Source organism: Actinia tenebrosa, unplaced genomic scaffold, assembly GCF_029948245.1.
Source record: "Actinia tenebrosa isolate PJP-AT-01 unplaced genomic scaffold, QUT_ActTen_1.0 PGA_scaffold0__85_contigs__length_37466705, whole genome shotgun sequence".
NCBI classification, from domain to species: Eukaryota; Metazoa; Cnidaria; class Anthozoa; order Actiniaria; family Actiniidae; genus Actinia; species Actinia tenebrosa.
The window spans coordinates 3,253,193-3,270,441 of record NW_028292569.1 but is presented as its reverse complement, the minus strand read 5'-3'; the positions used below and the strand labels follow the sequence as shown (position 1 = coordinate 3,270,441).

Below are 17,249 nucleotides of genomic sequence, written 5' to 3'. Positions count from 1 at the left end.
CATTTAAGAGTCACGATATCGCTATATATAAAACTCTAATTTCGTAACACTGCTCGAATAAATCGTAATATATCTTCTTGAGTAGAAAATATATCATGGTTTTGACGACATATATGCCACATTTATTATTCAAACCTGTGAAAAATTTCTTTTTTCGTGGTGGAATTTCTCGGGTGATTCCAATACTTGAAGAAGAGTCTACCATATTGACACAGCACTTGGTGAAGTTCATTTGACTGGTTTCATGAAGGATTGTTGTTAAGTGTGAAGTATTGCATGGAACTCTCTACATTTCCTTTTATAGATAAACCTTTGTTTAATAAATCAAAGAAAAACAAAAGTCTTAACTTAACTTAAAAGGGTGGTTAAAGATGAATGACTCCTGAAGGACCACGAAATGCATCCATTTTTACTAAAAATCACGCGTTCGGTTCTTTGACTTTTTTAAACTGTAAATGATGAAATCTATTCAAAATCGTTAAAAGTCTTGTTTTATATACATACACTCAATATTTTTCGTAAAGATTACGCGGTAACGAACAATCGAAAGACCATGCAGTTCCTTAGTATCAAAATAGATAAAGAGTGAACCATATAAAACTTAGTTCCAACGTTTTCTAAATGTTATAATATTACTTGGAATAACTGCTCAAAAACTCGTACATTTATCGGTAAAACTGAGTCAATGTGTTTTCACATAATCTAAAAAATGCGTTTTTTTTAAATTTTGTTACTTATGAATTTCAACACAGGAAAAAAACAAGGATGCAAATGAGAGATTACGTTTCACACTTGGGAGATCATCTCATTATTCTGAAGTTTTTCGAGGTTTATCGTCCATAAAATATCTCAAGCAGAAAATCTTAAATGGTTATTAAGCTAATAACGGGGTTTCTTTTGTTCTTGTGAAATAAAATACAAAATATTTCGTAGAAAAGTTATCGTTTCGCGTGAAACCAATTTTTGGCCATTTTTCCCATTGACGAAGATCCAGGGTCAGCGAAAATTTCCCTCCAAATATTTTGAACCAATCAGAACGCGTGATTTTTTTCCCGCGAACGAGGCAGCAAAGTTATGTGAAGAATGCAGCGCACGCGCAGTAATAGAATTGTGGCCACGTGGTTAATGATTGACCAATCAGATTGCAAAATTAAACCCCACCGCGAAAGATCGTTTGTCAAGTCCTCTAGCTCGCTGCAAAAAATATGTCCGCTTGAGTGGAAAACCAACCATATCACCCAACTAAAAGCTCACGAAAGTCATACTTTGCGGCCCCAAAATGGCACCCGAATCATAACTGCAATACTCCAGGGATCCATCTACGAGTCAAAGGCCTTTTGAAGGAGATCGGGTACAAATTCGAAAAATCTGGGCCCTTTGAAGTGACTCGAGTAGTTCAACCTTTGTGGATTGCTGTTGGTTCGTACCTATGAGATCGCTGAGAGTTTAAGCTGTATTTCCTTCACTTTTTTGTGGCGATCTTCCCCAATGTCTAATCCTGGAACTACACTGACTAGTGTGTGGATCGAAGGTAAGAAAGAGGTAGTTTCTTTGGACTACACGTGTCTTGATGACGATTGTGGTGTCGTGAGGGTTTTCGTTATATTCTTCTTGTACCGCATTGTTACTTTGGCTCTCAGCCTAGCACCTCTTATTCACAAGATTAGCAGCCTCTACCTTTCTCCTGCCAGATCTGTCTCTTCAATAACTCCAAGACAACTTATCAAGGTCCTCAGAGCTCTTGGGTTCTTTCTTACATCCATAATCTAACATTTCTTCAATAACAAGAAGTGCTGAATATTCAAATTTCTCGTAGGTCAGCCGAGCCCTGTAAAGGGTACCCCTTCATCGCCGACAAAACGGGTAGTTGGACGAGACGGACATGCAGTGCCAGAAGGCTACATAAAGTTTTATAATTCAGGGATCGATTCGTTAGTAATGGGGGTGAGTATACAAAGATTGATCTTACTTACGCAGTAGCTTTGAACAAGACGTAAAACGAAAGTGGACTCCGCCGTATCCCCGAAGTTTCACCGTTGATTTATAATTCATGCCTGATTCTTAACACTAAAAGCCTTAGGAAGAAAACTATCTGAGGCTCCGAATGATGAAATCCTCAGTAATGTTATGTATGGGGTTTGAATTTATAGCTGATGGGAGATTTAAGCCTGCGCAATGCTTTGAAATTCCATGTTCGTTTCGTGAAATTCTAGCTGGCTTTGTTTGTCTTTCTGGTTTTGGTAGTAGTTTACTCTTGATTGTCTTGCAGGCTGGGATGATTGACAATAATGGACAGATAGAACACACTAAAAATTCTTCGATCACCTTATCCAAGGGTAAGCTATCGGGTGATTGTTTATTGTCTGTTTACAATTTCATTTTTGTTAAGTTAACTTTACTTAACAAACCAACGTACGCTCGAGGGATCTAGATTCTAGAAACCCAATACCAATTAGGAATGTTAAATTCTCATTCGTTTTAATTCTAAACTCGATTAACACCAGCATTATTGCAGATTCTCCCACATTTAAGCATGTTTGTTAACGTCGAAGCAGAAAGTCCTAGTTGCAATTTTGGCAGGAAAAGGCGAACAGAATTGAATCGAGTCTTTGACGATTCATAAATCAAGACAAATGTTTTCTGTTTGTCTTTGATTGGACTTTTTCGAGAAACCTTTCTTACAAAGAAAATAGTGTTGACGCAAAAATCTTCAAGAAGAAAATCAATATATTGTTTATTAGGCCTGTGCATGGCCAACAGGGAAAGATTTCCTTTATTATTATAATTTTTTCTTAACAAGAGGCTTAGCACGGCTTAGTTGAAATAAAGTTAGAGAGCTGATATATATATAGCTGGGTCTCTGTGATATTTGAATAATATATATATATATACAACATTGAATATATATACAATGTGTTTTAAACTATATTAAGATTGCATAACTCAATGACAATATTTAAAAAACCTACATAGATTAAAAAGGTATTTTGGTCCCAGATGCTGAACTTTCAAACCCTTCCAGCTGATAAGCCAAAGACTGATCAAAAGTTTGAAACTTTTAGGATAATTTCATGAGCCTAATTCAACAATACAACAGACCCTGTTGACCTCTGATTTAAATATGATTTTATTCTAAAATGTACTGCATTATAAACTATTCAATCCCACTGTATGTCAAGCTATAACCTGCAGGAGAATACATTCTGCTTTATTAAATGTTCCTTAGAAGTTACATATAAAAATAATACATTCTGTAATGTCAACTAACTTATGAACATATATACTCTAGAATTTAAAAAGCAATATTTTTTTCATTTTTTGTTACTAATCAAGCTAGTAGGAATTAACTAGTTGTTTATGTATATGCATAATGACTTACTACCTTTTTAAAGATTTTGGAAGATGAAAGATTATATGGAGGCATTATGGTAACACAATAACTTATCAATGCTAATTAGGAGACCTTTTCAAACTTCACTTCACTGTACATGAAGAAAGGGTCCCAAGTCAAGGTTGGACTTGATGAATAAAAACAATCAAGGTCTTTCTCAACTTCAAACCATTATTTCATTGTCATCCAAGCAAATTTGTGAGAGGACTATCATACTCTATTAGATTCTGTATTTTTTTTACTGGGGAAGTGGGGATCACTAATAAAAGAAATCAGGTTCAAGAGATAAGGGGCTACACAAAAATATCCAAGTTGCATATCACTTTAGCAACAGGAAAACAAGAGAGGTGCTGTTTTTTTATGCCACATTGGAGAAGGGTGTTGTTTTTCCTCAATAAGAAATGAATATAGTCCCTCCTAGTAGATTGCAATATGAATTAATGAACATGGAGAACTAGGAGCTTATTCTTCGAGAGCATTGCAGTAGGTGAGACTAGGAATAATGCAAAATTGTGTGAGGTCACATCTAGGAATTACATCTACTGTAGACTTCACACTGCTGATAGTGTGTATGCAGTATACAGTCAATTCAAAAAACGTTGTTGTCGACCTGCTCAAGCCTATACGTGACTGGACCAAAAGGAATATGGGTAAAAATCACTGAAGTGATTAAATATTCGTTCTGAATAAATTGTTCCCGCTAGTAATGAGGTAATAATGGCTAGAAACAATCCATAAAATGCATGTCTTTGGGTTTAGGGAAAGAAAAAACAAAGTAGTTATGATTCAGTTCACAATTCCGAAAATATGAAGGCATTAAAAAAAACGTCTACTTCAACACTTCCCGCTCGCCTACAAAGGTTCATGCTGTAAACCAGGCATAACTAGTCAGATAAAATTATGGAGTCAACTCGGCTTCAATGATTGCTACCCAGAGTTCCTTTCGGTTCAGTCGCGTAGGCTTGAGTTGGTCGACAACAACATTTTTTGAATTGACTGTATATCTAAAATACTATCTAGCATTAGTTATAGTTTCTCACAGAAAACAGCCTCAATGTATGATTTCAGCTTAGGTTCCCTAAGGGAAGGCTTATTCACCCGAAGGCCAAAAAAGTTAGAAAATTCATATTATCTTGGGAAAGGATTTTGAAAAAGGTTTTGGTTATGACAATAGTAACAGTCCTATGCCTATAATCAATACAAAGAGCCTTTTGCTTTATCATCAAACTAGTTTGCCTGCAGATAGTATAATAATATAGTTTTAAAAAAAGCTGTATTAACTTTCTTGTTGTCCCCTCTAGCAATCCAGTGTTATACAACCTTGTTAATTACCCAATGTAAACTGATAAATGACAATGGCACACGCCTGTGGTTAAAGTAGCGTGTGTCAGTGTTGTTACAAGCATTAACTCATCTTCAGTTAAGTGCTCTTGCGCACGTCTGATATTATTTTTTCAGTGGGTGGTGTGTTTTCATCTGCAGTAATGTTGCGTCATTGTCAGGTATTTAAGGAAGCACATAGCCCAAATTAGCTCTCTAATCAAAGTTCCTTAAAGAGTGAACAGAAGAAAAGAAGTTTTTCGACATTCATTCGTAAAAGATATCTATGAAACCAAGGCATTATCATTGAAATCAAAGTGAAATGGATCAGAGCTATTGCAATTACGATATGCAAGGATACCAGCCATACCAAACACAGCCATGCAACTTTGACCAAGAAAACGAAACTCCAAAATGGAATCCTAGTTGCATGTATGGTAGCAGTGAAAGACTTGATTGGAACAAATGTGTGTCACAAAACTCATATCCAAACTACGACTATTATCCAATGCATGAAACTTTTTTTCCGGAACCAGTATACCACAACTATGGTAAGTTTGGATAAAGGTTCAGAAAATAGGCGTAGTTTCTAATTTACACTTTTCTAGGGATACTTTTGAAAAACTGTTTTGAGAGTTCTTCCTTTTGAAATAGTTGATTTATACAACAAATTTCTTAGAAACTCCAAAAAACTAAATGAAGTTGACTTAATTTAGTCCTTAGTTTCTATGACTTAATTTCTGTGTTTAACTTTCTTTTATAATTTCATGCTATTGAATAATTCATTGCTATTCATTTATATGGTTCTTTTATTGATGTATTTGATTTTCAAAAGAATAATCAGAGATAGAAACAAATGCACTTATATCAGGATTTCTTATTTATTTTTTGTCAACGGTTGCAATGCCAGGTCCATGCTGTGAGTTATGGACCAAGTTTTATCCACTGTGTTATGGCCCAACCAATGCACATAGTGCGCTGGCCATGAAAAAGTGGTGGGGCAACTAGGTTTCATAACTTATATAGGGACAGAGCAAGCAAGGTTAATGAGATATTTATATGGCAAGGGAAACACAAAAATTGGGTTGGTGGTTGGTACCTTAAGTTATGGGCTGCAAATACTCCATCTTAAAGTTCCGTTCAGTGACCACGAATAATAGTTCCAAGTTGAGGTTGGAGTTTCCATGCATGATAAAAAGTATAGTTTTGGTATGCGTGGAAACTCTAGCCTTTTTTTGATATTTCATTCCTTTTCACGACAGTTTAATTTTTTGCTTAAAGCAACAACTTTTAGAAGCTCAAAAATGTCTCTCAACCAGCTCATATCTTATCTGTGTCACGTTTTAGTGTATGTGATGGTTTGATAAACATTAGGTTTTGTTTTAGTAAACAAATGTAAACAACATCCAGGTACCTTAAACTAATCATCAGTGGCAACAGGCCATGACTAGGCTTGCTTACTTAATCATAATTTTACATGTTCTGGAGGTGTGAAGGTGGTGTGAACTACCTCAGAAAAGCTTTTTGCTCTAAAGCTAGTCTCCATAAAACTGTGTCTTTCATAAAATACTTGATCATTATTGTCAATATCAAAGATACTTTAAAGGCTATGTAGTTTTAAAAATATCTTCACAGTTTTTTGATAGACTAGACCAGAAGGTATTCAAATTAGATCAGAAGCGTGCCACTGTTTTAAAATTTATTTTTCTTTGTCCAAACACATGTTCATGCAAACACAGAACCTTAATGATAATTACTAAAACATATGACTTCAAAATCTTACTCTAACTTCCTCAAAAACTCTCAAAATGTGAATGCTGTTAATTGAAGAACACTGGAAGTAATAGTTAATGTGTGGTTTTTATGTTTCAATAAAAGTTAGCATTAAAATAAGGATTGTATAATGACTTCAGCATGTTCTTAACACATGTACATGCAGCTAAATAAATAGCTGATAAATAGTTGTGTTTTCTTTCAACATTGTTTAATGACCCTCTTGCTTGTTAAGCCCATGCAAGGTCTATTATGGGTTAGTTTCTACACACCTTGGCTATCCAGATGATAGAACTAAGAGTTTTGCAGCACATGCAATATATAGACCCCACAGCTTAGAGGTAATATGCTGCAGCATGTGATTCCCCTTGTTTACTATTACTTTATTAACCTATTTTGCCCAAGGAAATACACATGATAAACAAAATTAGTGAAGTAGTATAAAAAAATAGTCAAACACTAGGTAGAATAGATTGGGAACATGAGGAAAAGCACTTGAATAGCTAGTGTGTTGCATTGATGATCATAGAGAATATAGCACTCCCTGGTAAAACACATTTAGTAATTTTACCCATGCTTATATTTTTTTGATGATGCAGGAAAAACACAAATAGTATGTGTTTGTGTTCACACAAATTGTGATGCTAGTTTTGTATTACGTTTTTCATAATCGTCAAGGTCATGATTAAAGACGTTCCTTTGATTTCAGCTCAAGCAACAACCACATTTCCTTCATCAACATCAATGCCTTCTGGAACACCTACAAAAATGTCACCTCTCATCCTCCCCAAAACCAGTAATGCTACGCCTGGTTCTCCTATGGTAAATATATGCCTGCCGAGAAAAGAAATCCAGATGTGGTTACCTCTGTTCTCATTGTTATGCACTGATGGAGACAAAAGTTGTAGGGAAATCGGGCAATGCACTGCCTTCAATCGAATAAATTGCTTGGTACCTTTACATACTATGATTGACGAAAGTGTATTGCCTGATTTCCATACTAGCCAAATTTTGTCTAGATCAGCACATAGCAGTGGTAATAGCTTTGTAGACCTCATTTCATATACAACAGATGTTTAATCTGTAACATTTGGCATTGTTTTCTCATGGATGTACATACAGGCTAGGAAATTAAAGCAAAAAATCATACATTTATATTTCTCCAGAGCAGTCAACTGTACGAAAATATACATTTGGCAATTTATAGATTTGAAATTTATCTTGGGTAAACTTATTGAATGAAATTTTTCACTTGTAGGTCCTTGGATCACCACAGGGTCAACAGGTTATTTCTGTCGGCGGTAGCCCACGAACACCTGCAACAATGATAGCAGCACCAATCATACCCTCACCTTCAAATACATGGCCAAGGTAATAAATAGATCTTTTTATCTTGGGTGTAATGTTTTCCCATTTCAGACCATGTTGCATTCTCTTGAGAGTAAGATTATTTTTTTGAACTGTATCCATATTCTGTGGAACCCTTAAATGAAGAAATATTACTCTAGGGAATATGACACATTGTCCAAAATGGGCAAAAATGCTCAAACTGAAGACATCCATTGCAAATCATTTGAAGATGCAATGTTTTTGTCATTTTCTTGTTTCTTGGGAGAGGTATTTCACTTTTGAAATGTTGAAATGGGTTTTGCATCTCTTTGATCTCAACAAATTATCCTTCCCTTCCCCTTGCCTGAAAATAAGGCTTTCATATCACATAGAAAGGGGCTTCCCAGTTATAATACAACCTCCTGTCTACACCAGTGATCAAGGATTTTTAAGTTAAGTGAGGATTCCTATAAACAATGGAGATTTCCATGTCCTGGGGAAGGGGAAGAGTAAGAAGATGAGTCTCGAACACACCAACTTGTTGAACAAATATAACTCAGACTGAGTGGTTGTTTCTTGTCTGATGTGTTATAAACTTTTAACTGTTTAGGGAGCACCCCTGGAAGTGGACGTAAGAGAAGAGGAGAATTTGGAGAAAATGATATCATGGATAGTGCAGAAAGGTGGGTTCTATTTTATTGATGTAGTCCCTATTAATTAAGGACCATATTTTTATGGTATTGGGTAATAAGAACTAGTGTGTTGTCAACGTTTGGGGTATTATATTAGCGTAGGTGTGTGAGCGCTCGCCTCTCATATCATCAATGTGACCCAAGATGAGTTCGAGTCCTGCCAGGTTCGGTGTTGGTTCTCTCCTGTGCTTCGAGGGTTTTCCGGGTTCTCCAGTTTTCCGCCCTCCGCAAAAATCAAGGTTTGTTAGCCACTGGCTATTAACTGCTACCGTCATGAAAAAAGGATGTTTTTTTAAAACAGGAAGATGGTATTTTTCTGTGTCATCTCATTTATTTTTTCTGAGCCATTATAATGCAACTGATGCGAGCCAGTAGTATTACATGGTCATGGTAACCAATCAAATTGTACATTTTGACAGGCGTAAAAGGGGTAAGCGATTACCAAGTGCTGGCAGAGGTCCTGTTGGTGATAAGTCAGGGAAAGGACTTCGGCATTTCTCCATGAAAGTTTGTGAAAAAGTACAGCAGAAAGGAACCACATCTTATAATGAGGTATTTGAATGACTCTTATTGGTCAATATCATGTGAACTCCTAAATTTACTACTATCAACTTGTGCTTTAAATTTTGAATTGTATCCTTTTTTAGGTTGCAGATGAACTTGTTCGTGAATTTAGTGACCCAGAAAAGCATTTGTCTCCTACTGATCAGGTAAGTCAAACTAAAATGAACTGATTGATTGACTGACTAAGTGACAAACTAAGTGATTGTTTGACTGGAATGAATGAATGAATGAATAGCTGACTGACTGAAGGCTGGCTGGCTGATTGATTGACTGACTAAGTGACAAACTAAGTGATTGTTTGACTGGAATGAATGAATGAATGAATAGCTGACTGACTGAAGGCTGGCTGGCTGATTGACTGACTGACTAAGTGACAAACTAAGTGATTGTTTGACTGGAATGAATGAATGAATGAATAGCTGACTGACTGAAGGCTGGCTGGCTGATTGACTGACTGACTAAGTGACAAACTAAGTGATTGTTTGACTGGAATGAATGAATGAATGAATAGCTGACTGACTGAAGGCTGGCTGGCTGATTGATTGACTGACTAAGTGACAAACTAAGTGATTGTTTGACTGGAATGAATGAATAGCTGACTGACTGAAGGCTGGCTGGCTGATTGACTGACTGACTAAGTGACAAACTAAGTGATTGTTTGACTGGAATGAATGAATGAATGAATAGCTGACTGACTGAAGGCTGGCTGGCTGATTGACTGACTGACTAAGTGACAAACTAAGTGATTGTTTGACTGGAATGAATGAATGAATGAATAGCTGACTGACTGAAGGCTGGCTGGCTGATTGACTGACTGACTAAGTGACAAACTAAGTGATTGTTTGACTGGAATGAATGAATGAATGAATAGCTGACTGACTGAAGGCTGGCTGGCTGATTGATTGACTGACTAAGTGACAAACTAAGTGATTGTTTGACTGGAATGAATGAATGAATGGCTGACTGACTGACTGAAGGCTGGCTGGCTGATTGACTGACTGACTAGTTAACACAATAAGAAATAAATGAAGAAAAAAACACTGATAGATTAAACAAAAAGGAAAGGTTTACTTATATCATGCAGTTGCTTTCCTGTTGAAGAAAGCACTCAGAGACACAATACATTATTTTATGACAGAGTTCAATATTTCTCCATTTCTTTCAGGCATATGACCAGAAAAACATCAGAAGAAGAGTTTATGATGCTTTGAATGTTCTCATGGCGATGAACATTATTTCTAAAGAAAAGAAAGAAATACGATGGATAGGATTACCAACCAACTCGGCACAGGAGTGTCAGCAATTAGAGGTATAAACCTTTTAGAATTTAAACTGTTTCAGTTCAAAAAAAAAAACAAGAATAAATGTCTTTTGATTACATTTTCAAACCTTAAAATTAGTCATTGTTAAGGATGGTAAAAGTCAATAAATCAGACTATAAAGCAAAATAAATTGTAAAACCTGGTCAATTCTTGCAGGAGGAGAAAAAGGATAGACAAGACAGAATACGGCAAAAGACAGCCCAACTTCAAGAACTTATTTTACAGGTTAACAAATCCAACTCAATTCAAAGCCATTATAATATGGAAGGTCAATATTAGCAGTTTTCAAAGTTTGACAAAATTAATTCTGTTTCGACAGCAAATAGCATTCAAGAACTTAGTACAAAGAAACAGAGTTAATGAAAAACAGCAAGGAGCTCCTGCACAGAACACAACAATTCATCTGCCATTTATTATTGTCAATACCAGCAAAAAGACAGTCATTGACTGCAGTATATCAAATGACAAGTAAGTAATAGGAAGAGCAGGTGAACTTGCTTAGGAATTTTCTTTTTTTTGTAAGCAAAAAGAATAGGGGGTGGAATGAATCGTTCGCATTCAACAACTTACCATTTCACCTGTTTATTTACATGTATATCTTTCATTCAAATAAATTAAGTGTACTGAATCTAGTCTGTATTTGTTCACAGATTTGAATACCTGTTCAACTTTGACAACACATTTGAAATCCATGATGATATAGAAGTATTGAAGCGAATGAACATGGCATTTGGATTGGAAAAGAAGCTATGCTCAGAGGATAATCTGAACCGCTCCAGAACAATGGTACCTAAAGCACTGGAACCTTATGTCATTGGTTGGTACTTTTTTGATATACTTCAGTTTTCAAATTACCAATAGTTAATTGGCTCGGGAACATGGAATATGAACTATCAAATGGTCCTGTATCTATCAAAAAGTAGTGTTTTCTTAAGTTTATTAGTTTCCTAATGTTTATAGCTTGACTAAACAATCAAATTCTCAAATGAGTTTGATGAAATAGTTGGAACTATATGAGTATTACTTGGTGGTTTTGTAACCTAACAGTTTCTTATTGTGTAGATATGGCTAAATCAGGACCAGTAGGGCTCAGCTCTAACAGTATCAGTCCAACTTCAGTCTCGTAAGTTACCATTGTTTAAACATGTAAATCCAGTCGTATAAAAAAAACAGTCTGTTGTAATGAATTGCCCTATTTCATAATGAGGTCACGGTTTAAGTCGGCTAAAATTATAGAAATTTAGGCTAAATCTAAGGTTAATTCTATGCTTTTGAGATATTTAGCATGATATAAAGTTGTTCTTGCCTTCATCAGCTCATGTACCAAATATCATTGTGATTTAAGATGTGTTGTTGTCATTCCATCCCCTTCCAGCGACCATGATCCCTAGTGTTAAAACAATAGTTTGTTTTGATGTGAGGTTTATTATGAAATAGGGGAATTGTGATGGTGATGATTATGATAATCAATAGTTATGTTGGTGATGATGTTGATAATACATGATGGTGATGATAAAAGTAGCCAGTAACCTGATGATGGTGGATGTTGTGTTGATAATGATGTAAACGAATTGTGGTGAAAATTTGGCATTAGATAATTATTATTATTATCATCGTTATAAATATCAATACCCACTGGTACTAAGTGTTTGAGACATTAGTGATGTGACTTAAGTAAACATTTTTGTTCCCATCAAACAGGTCCAACTCTGGAAAGTCACCGTTAGTGGCGGCACCAGCACGCATGTCTCCTTTACCCATCACAAACACTCCTTCTTCGCCACTTGCGACTCCCCTTCCACAAGGGACGTCACCATTAGCCATGGCAAATAATTGCAAAGGTACAGCCAGGTCATCAAGAACCTCTTCCATGGCAAGTGATGGAGTCACATCACACCGGACGGTCTCCCCTTGTTCTTATCCTTCTTCTCCTGCTTCTGTTTCGGAGGCTGATTCAGAATCATCACAAGATGGGTTTACAGACACTGACGGTCAGAATTCCAACCAATAGGATAATTGGTTCAAAATTTCCAGGTCTTTTTGTTGCTTTGTTAGCAGATTCCTCTCTTCATTCTCCACCCAGGGTTGTTTGAATCCAAAATGCCTGTAGAATAATGTTCACATGGTTAAAGAAAAAAATTCTTTCTTTTGTATAATAATTTTCAATAACCAACGAGAATTGTTCCTTTTGGCACATTTTTTCATACCATCAATTTTACATAGCTCTGTAGTTAGATGAAGGTAGTGATTGGTTAGATTAGAACAGTTATTGGTAATGATAATATAATAATATTGTAATATTGCTAGCTAAGCTTTAAAGATTTTGGAATGTGTCTGGTTGAACTTTGACAAAACAAATGCTGTGCATATTTACAGTGCTGTCAAACGACGACCATGACAACAAAATTTAGTCCCCGAGGACTCAACCATATATGGAACTAAAACTGTCATTTTATTTTGTGTTTATGGTGCCATTATTCTGTAAAATAGCTGGGTTATTTGATTTTTAAACGGATTATCTCTTTTTACTTATGCATATTGACAAGGCATCATAAATTAGGAATATAGAAGCCGTAGGATAATGGCCCAGCATCAAGACAACTTTGTGTGAAACCTGTTGTCATTTTATTACAGAATGTAATGTCTGTGTCCATAGTAGCTTTCATTTATTTTTATGGTTTTCAATTAACATTGTGAGGATCAATTCCATCCAAAATCATCAAGAAATTCAAGAAGTATGTAATACATCCAAAATTAGTTACTCTGTCAACGATAAAACCTGTTTTATAGGTTCAGTGATGTGCAGGATAACATTCCATTTCAAGTCAAGGTGATGATTTTTTTGCCTTATTTAGTTGAAGCACACACCTGTTGTTGTAGGGATTATAATTCATGACATTTACAACACCAGTTAGTTGTTTAGGGTGGATGTAATCAAGTTATATTATCATGTGAACAAAATCATGACAACTTGTAAGTCAATATGAAAAATCTATTTAAAAAAAGAATAAAAACAACAAATACATGTTTCCTAGGCCAGTGATATCTTTATTTTCTTTACAAACACAATTGGTACTGCCATCAAAAAAAGAATGCAAGACTAATGGTATAACCAATCTCAGCCACCTCTCCCCCCTCCCCCCTAGTTTAAATGGTGCTCCATGGTCCTTGAGTCTATATGACAGGGTTATAAAACTTCGTAAACTGCAATTTGGTTGGTCTGGTCTGCAACAAAAACTAAGTTCTTTTGCTCTGAATGAGAAACAATCCAGTTCACTTTAGAGCCATGTTCAATGGTACAGTTTGAAGATTCAAAAGGATTCACCTCATGGTCCAAGACACATGCATTATTCCCATTAGTCTTCTGACCATCATTCAACTTGAAATTCCACAAAATGAGTTTTTCATCATTACCACCAGATATAAGAATATTTTCAGAAGGTTTAAACTTTGGAAAGTGAACTTGAGATACTCCCTGTGTGTGTCCCTTGATCTTCTGATCAACGATAAGCTTTTTCCTTCCCTCGAAGTGAAACAGTTGGATGCTTCCATCCCCTGCAAGAAAAGAATCCAACCATATTTCATTTGCATAGCAAACAGACCAATGTGGATCCCAATCACATGAAAAACTAGCTGTAATTCTTACCTAAACCTGCAGCTAAATTCCTGCTGTCTTCCTTAACGTGAAGCGAATGAACAAACGGCGGGTTTACAAAATAGGCGCCAGACTCTACTCCCTGTTGCATGTCTTCATCCTGGAGCACACGACCAGACGAGAAATCCCAGTAAACTACTTTGTAGTCCATTCCGCCTGTCACTAAATCCCACGGCCTTTGAGGCCTAAACTGAACCGTTGAACAAATATTACCATGGCCTCGACTGAGGGTTTTAAAGAGTTTGTTTTGACGCGTATCGATGACTTTTACAGCACCAGTGTCGTCACAGGCAGCAAGATACTGCCCGCCATCATGGATGACCAGTTGGTTAATTTCATCTTCATTGAAGTGAAACTCAGAAACTGGACTATCCAAGGATCTTAAATCGTAGTGGAAGACTTTATTCCCTGAAGAAACGAACAGGCGATTCTCGTTACGTCGACAGAAACAGACGCTTGTAACTTCGCTGGAGTCTGTGGCTGGAGGGCTAATTTTGGTCATAGGAACACCCTCACTTGTCCAGACAGAAAGACGATCTTCTCCACCAGATGCCAGGATTCCTAAACTATTAATATCAAGGGACAGTACCGCTTCACCATGCCCGTCATTCCAAGTCCCGATTCTTTGCATTTTGATGCCTTTTTTTGAGAGATTTGTCACCTTCTCGTTTTGTGCTTCGACAAGCGAACATGCAGAAAACAACAGGCGTTCCTAGTGATGATGGGTAACACAGCTGATAAGATCTGCGGGCTCATTTTACCATATTTGGTCAACCAGTTGGCGGCCATCTTTGAAAGTTGTGTCTGGAGAACGAATGAAAGTGTAAACTCTCGTGGATATATTGACACTAAAGAAAACATTTTCCGGTGGTAATCTTCCTCTAGTATCAAGATGAATCCTATGACGTTAGTATAGTGTTTTTCAAATCTTATTTTGTGCATGAGTTTTGGTGTATGATATTTTATAAGAAGTTGTTGTGGAACTCAAATAGTTGTTGATAGATATGATCGTAATATGAATCGTCAAGTTTAAAATATTTAAGAGTCTTTAGTTTCGTCCGAGTTAATTCAACTGGACGTCATCCCACTTTCATTGTATCACATCTTATTGTTTTTGAAACCCAAGAAACATTTATATAGCATTTCTTAGGGTGCAAGTTTTTCATTGGAATGACCATACTTAGATGCCATGTTGGATGACATAAAATAAACCAGTTACATATATATGTATTCTGTATCTATTTTGTGTTGACTTCATCAAACATGGCAGATACGTTGAGAAGTGCAGTTTAAAAAATCCATGACCCCTATGAGGGGATTCATGGTCTTACTCCCCAATCATGCCCCCCCTTACCTCCAGCTGCAGTGAGATCAAAGAATATATCCCTCACATCCCCTCTCCCTTAAAACTAATTCCAACTCTTTATTAAATTGCAATATAATTATTATTCAGAAATGTCAAGAATATTCAAAAGCTCAACGAGCGGATGTTAGACATGGGCGTTGAAGATGACTTATCATGGCATAAACAGTACAAGGATAGTGCATATATATTCATAGGTGGACTGCCATATGATCTAACAGAAGGAGATATCCTATGTGTCTTCTCACAGTAAGTTTCTTCATTTTTCCTACATGGGTTACCTGTGTCTAATTTCCAAAGGTAACCCATTTTAGGTTTCTATCTCAACTTGATTTTATCCTTTAATTAGATATGGAGAGATAGTCAATGTAAACCTGGTACGAGATAAGAAAACAGGCAAGCAGAAAGGATTCTGTTTTTTGTGTTATGAAGACCAAAGAAGCACTATCCTAGCTGTCGACAACTTTAATGGAATCAAGGTACGCTATAAATAATAATGGTAATTATTATTAATTTTTTTGAAGAAGGTTCAAAGATATTTACAATATTAAGAGAGAAGTTTGCTCACAAGTGATAGGGTTATTTTATTAGTAGCTGGGCTAAAACTATCTGGTTGATGAGAAAATCTCTGGCTAAAATTGGCACTCCAGTCAAATGCCGCTTGCGGTTGTCCTATTGACTGGTCAAATTGTCTGGTCATGTTGATCAGCCCGATATAGCTGGTCACCATGTCTGGAGCAGCTATTATTATTAGCCATAGCCTTTTAAAAGACATTAGTGTCTTGTATAAAATTTAGCTGATTAGCTTTACATGGTGACTCCTACCCCCATCCTCTCAACCTAGGGTAGCAAACATTAGAAGTATCCTAATAAAGGATATGCATTCAAATTGATACTATTTTTCATTGTTCAGCTTGGTGGAAGAACAATCAGAGTTGACCACTGCTCAAGTTATCGTAAGCCAAAAGGAGACGAGAAGGATGAGGAGGGGAATAGAAAAGAAATTTTGGAAGAGGGATGTGCTCCAAAGATTTCTTCACCATCAGCTTCAGAGGATGAACCAGAACCTCTTGAACCAGTAAAGAAGAAAAAGAAAGTGAAGAAAGACAAGAAACATAAAAAACACAGAGAAAAAAAATCTAAGAGAAAGGAAAGTTTATCTAGTTCAGAAAGTCAAGATGACAGCCGTTTTTCAAAGGATGAGAAGCAAAAAGAGAAATCAAGTAAAGAAAAATCATATTCCGAGAAGAAAAAAGATGCTCGACTACAGGAAAGAAGCTATGATAGAGACTCTTATAAAGAAAGAGATGAAAGAGCAAGCAACACAAGGGAATGGGATTATGGAAAGAGAACTGAAAGGGAAGATAGATATGTGGAAACAAAAAGAGAAAGAAGGGATAGAAATGAACAATCATCCCATATGGAAGACAGATCCTATGATAATAGGGACAGATGGGGTGGACGACAAGGGAGGGACAGTAGAGAAAGATTGGGTGACAGGAGAGATAGTAGAGAAAGATTAGGCGAAAGAACAAGAGACAGGAGTAGGGATAATAAGTATAGTGATAAAGATAGGGTCAAGAGTAAGAGGTAATAGAAACTAAACATTAGGTATCTCACATTATTACACTCAAAGGGCTACAGACAATGAGACTGTTGGATGCAACATTACAACAGAAAATTCCTCATGGTGTCTACCCACGAGGCATTGCAACACTACATCACCAGCAATGTGCAGAAAGTTGGGTTCTATTTCTGTAATTGAAGCTAAAACCTCAATGATGTTCTGGACATTGTGGAGAATGAGAGCCACCCTAATAAATGCATTTTCACTAAAACA

At 36.3% G+C, this 17,249-nt stretch overlaps 3 protein-coding genes across 3 annotated transcripts; 2 read left to right on the top strand and 1 right to left on the bottom strand.

Annotated features, from left to right (window-relative positions):
- The first annotated feature begins 1,142 nt into the window (after window positions 1-1,142).
- LOC116291793 (transcription factor Dp-1) lies at window positions 1,143-13,425 on the top strand. Its single transcript, XM_089026226.1, has 14 exons — window positions 1,143-1,531; window positions 1,817-1,944; window positions 2,270-2,336; window positions 7,194-7,306; window positions 7,743-7,856; window positions 8,426-8,496; window positions 8,925-9,057; window positions 9,153-9,215; window positions 10,235-10,378; window positions 10,548-10,616; window positions 10,711-10,859; window positions 11,042-11,208; window positions 11,454-11,514; window positions 12,093-13,425. The coding sequence occupies exons 1-14, from the start codon at window positions 1,489-1,491 to the stop codon at window positions 12,400-12,402; spliced, it is 1,632 nt and encodes a 543-aa protein (XP_088882352.1). The 5' UTR covers window positions 1,143-1,488; the 3' UTR covers window positions 12,403-13,425.
- LOC116291794 (WD repeat-containing protein 53) lies at window positions 13,417-14,737 on the bottom strand. The gene is made up of 2 exons (XM_031699005.1): window positions 14,038-14,737; window positions 13,417-13,946 (listed from the first exon to the last, which is right to left on the bottom strand). The coding sequence occupies exons 1-2, from the start codon at window positions 14,675-14,677 to the stop codon at window positions 13,579-13,581; spliced, it is 1,008 nt and encodes a 335-aa protein (XP_031554865.1). The 5' UTR covers window positions 14,678-14,737; the 3' UTR covers window positions 13,417-13,578.
- Window positions 14,738-14,823: 86 nt separating this feature from the next.
- LOC116291821 (uncharacterized) lies at window positions 14,824-17,247 on the top strand. The gene is made up of 4 exons (XM_031699036.1): window positions 14,824-14,952; window positions 15,500-15,658; window positions 15,759-15,888; window positions 16,323-17,247. Exons 1-4 carry the CDS (start codon window positions 14,939-14,941, stop codon window positions 17,001-17,003), a joined length of 984 nt encoding a protein of 327 aa, XP_031554896.1. The 5' UTR covers window positions 14,824-14,938; the 3' UTR covers window positions 17,004-17,247.
- Window positions 17,248-17,249: the final 2 nt, after the last annotated feature.

Coding starts and splice junctions, on each gene's coding strand:
- LOC116291821 (XM_031699036.1), top strand. Junction 15,659..15,758: donor ATCCTATGTGTCTTCTCACA/GTAAGTTTCTTC, acceptor TCCTTTAATTAG/ATATGGAGAGATAGTCAATG. Junction 15,889..16,322: donor ACAACTTTAATGGAATCAAG/GTACGCTATAAA, acceptor TTCATTGTTCAG/CTTGGTGGAAGAACAATCAG.
- LOC116291793 (XM_089026226.1), top strand. CDS start 1,489: ATGTCTAATCCTGGAACTACACTGACTAGTGTGTGGATCGAAG. Junction 7,307..7,742: donor CTACGCCTGGTTCTCCTATG/GTAAATATATGC, acceptor TTTCACTTGTAG/GTCCTTGGATCACCACAGGG. Junction 8,497..8,924: donor ATCATGGATAGTGCAGAAAG/GTGGGTTCTATT, acceptor ACATTTTGACAG/GCGTAAAAGGGGTAAGCGAT.
- LOC116291794 (XM_031699005.1), bottom strand. CDS start 14,677: ATGCAAAGAATCGGGACTTGGAATGACGGGCATGGTGAAGCGGTACTG. Junction 13,947..14,037: donor GAATTTAGCTGCAGGTTTAG/GTAAGAATTACA, acceptor CTTTTCTTGCAG/GGGATGGAAGCATCCAACTG.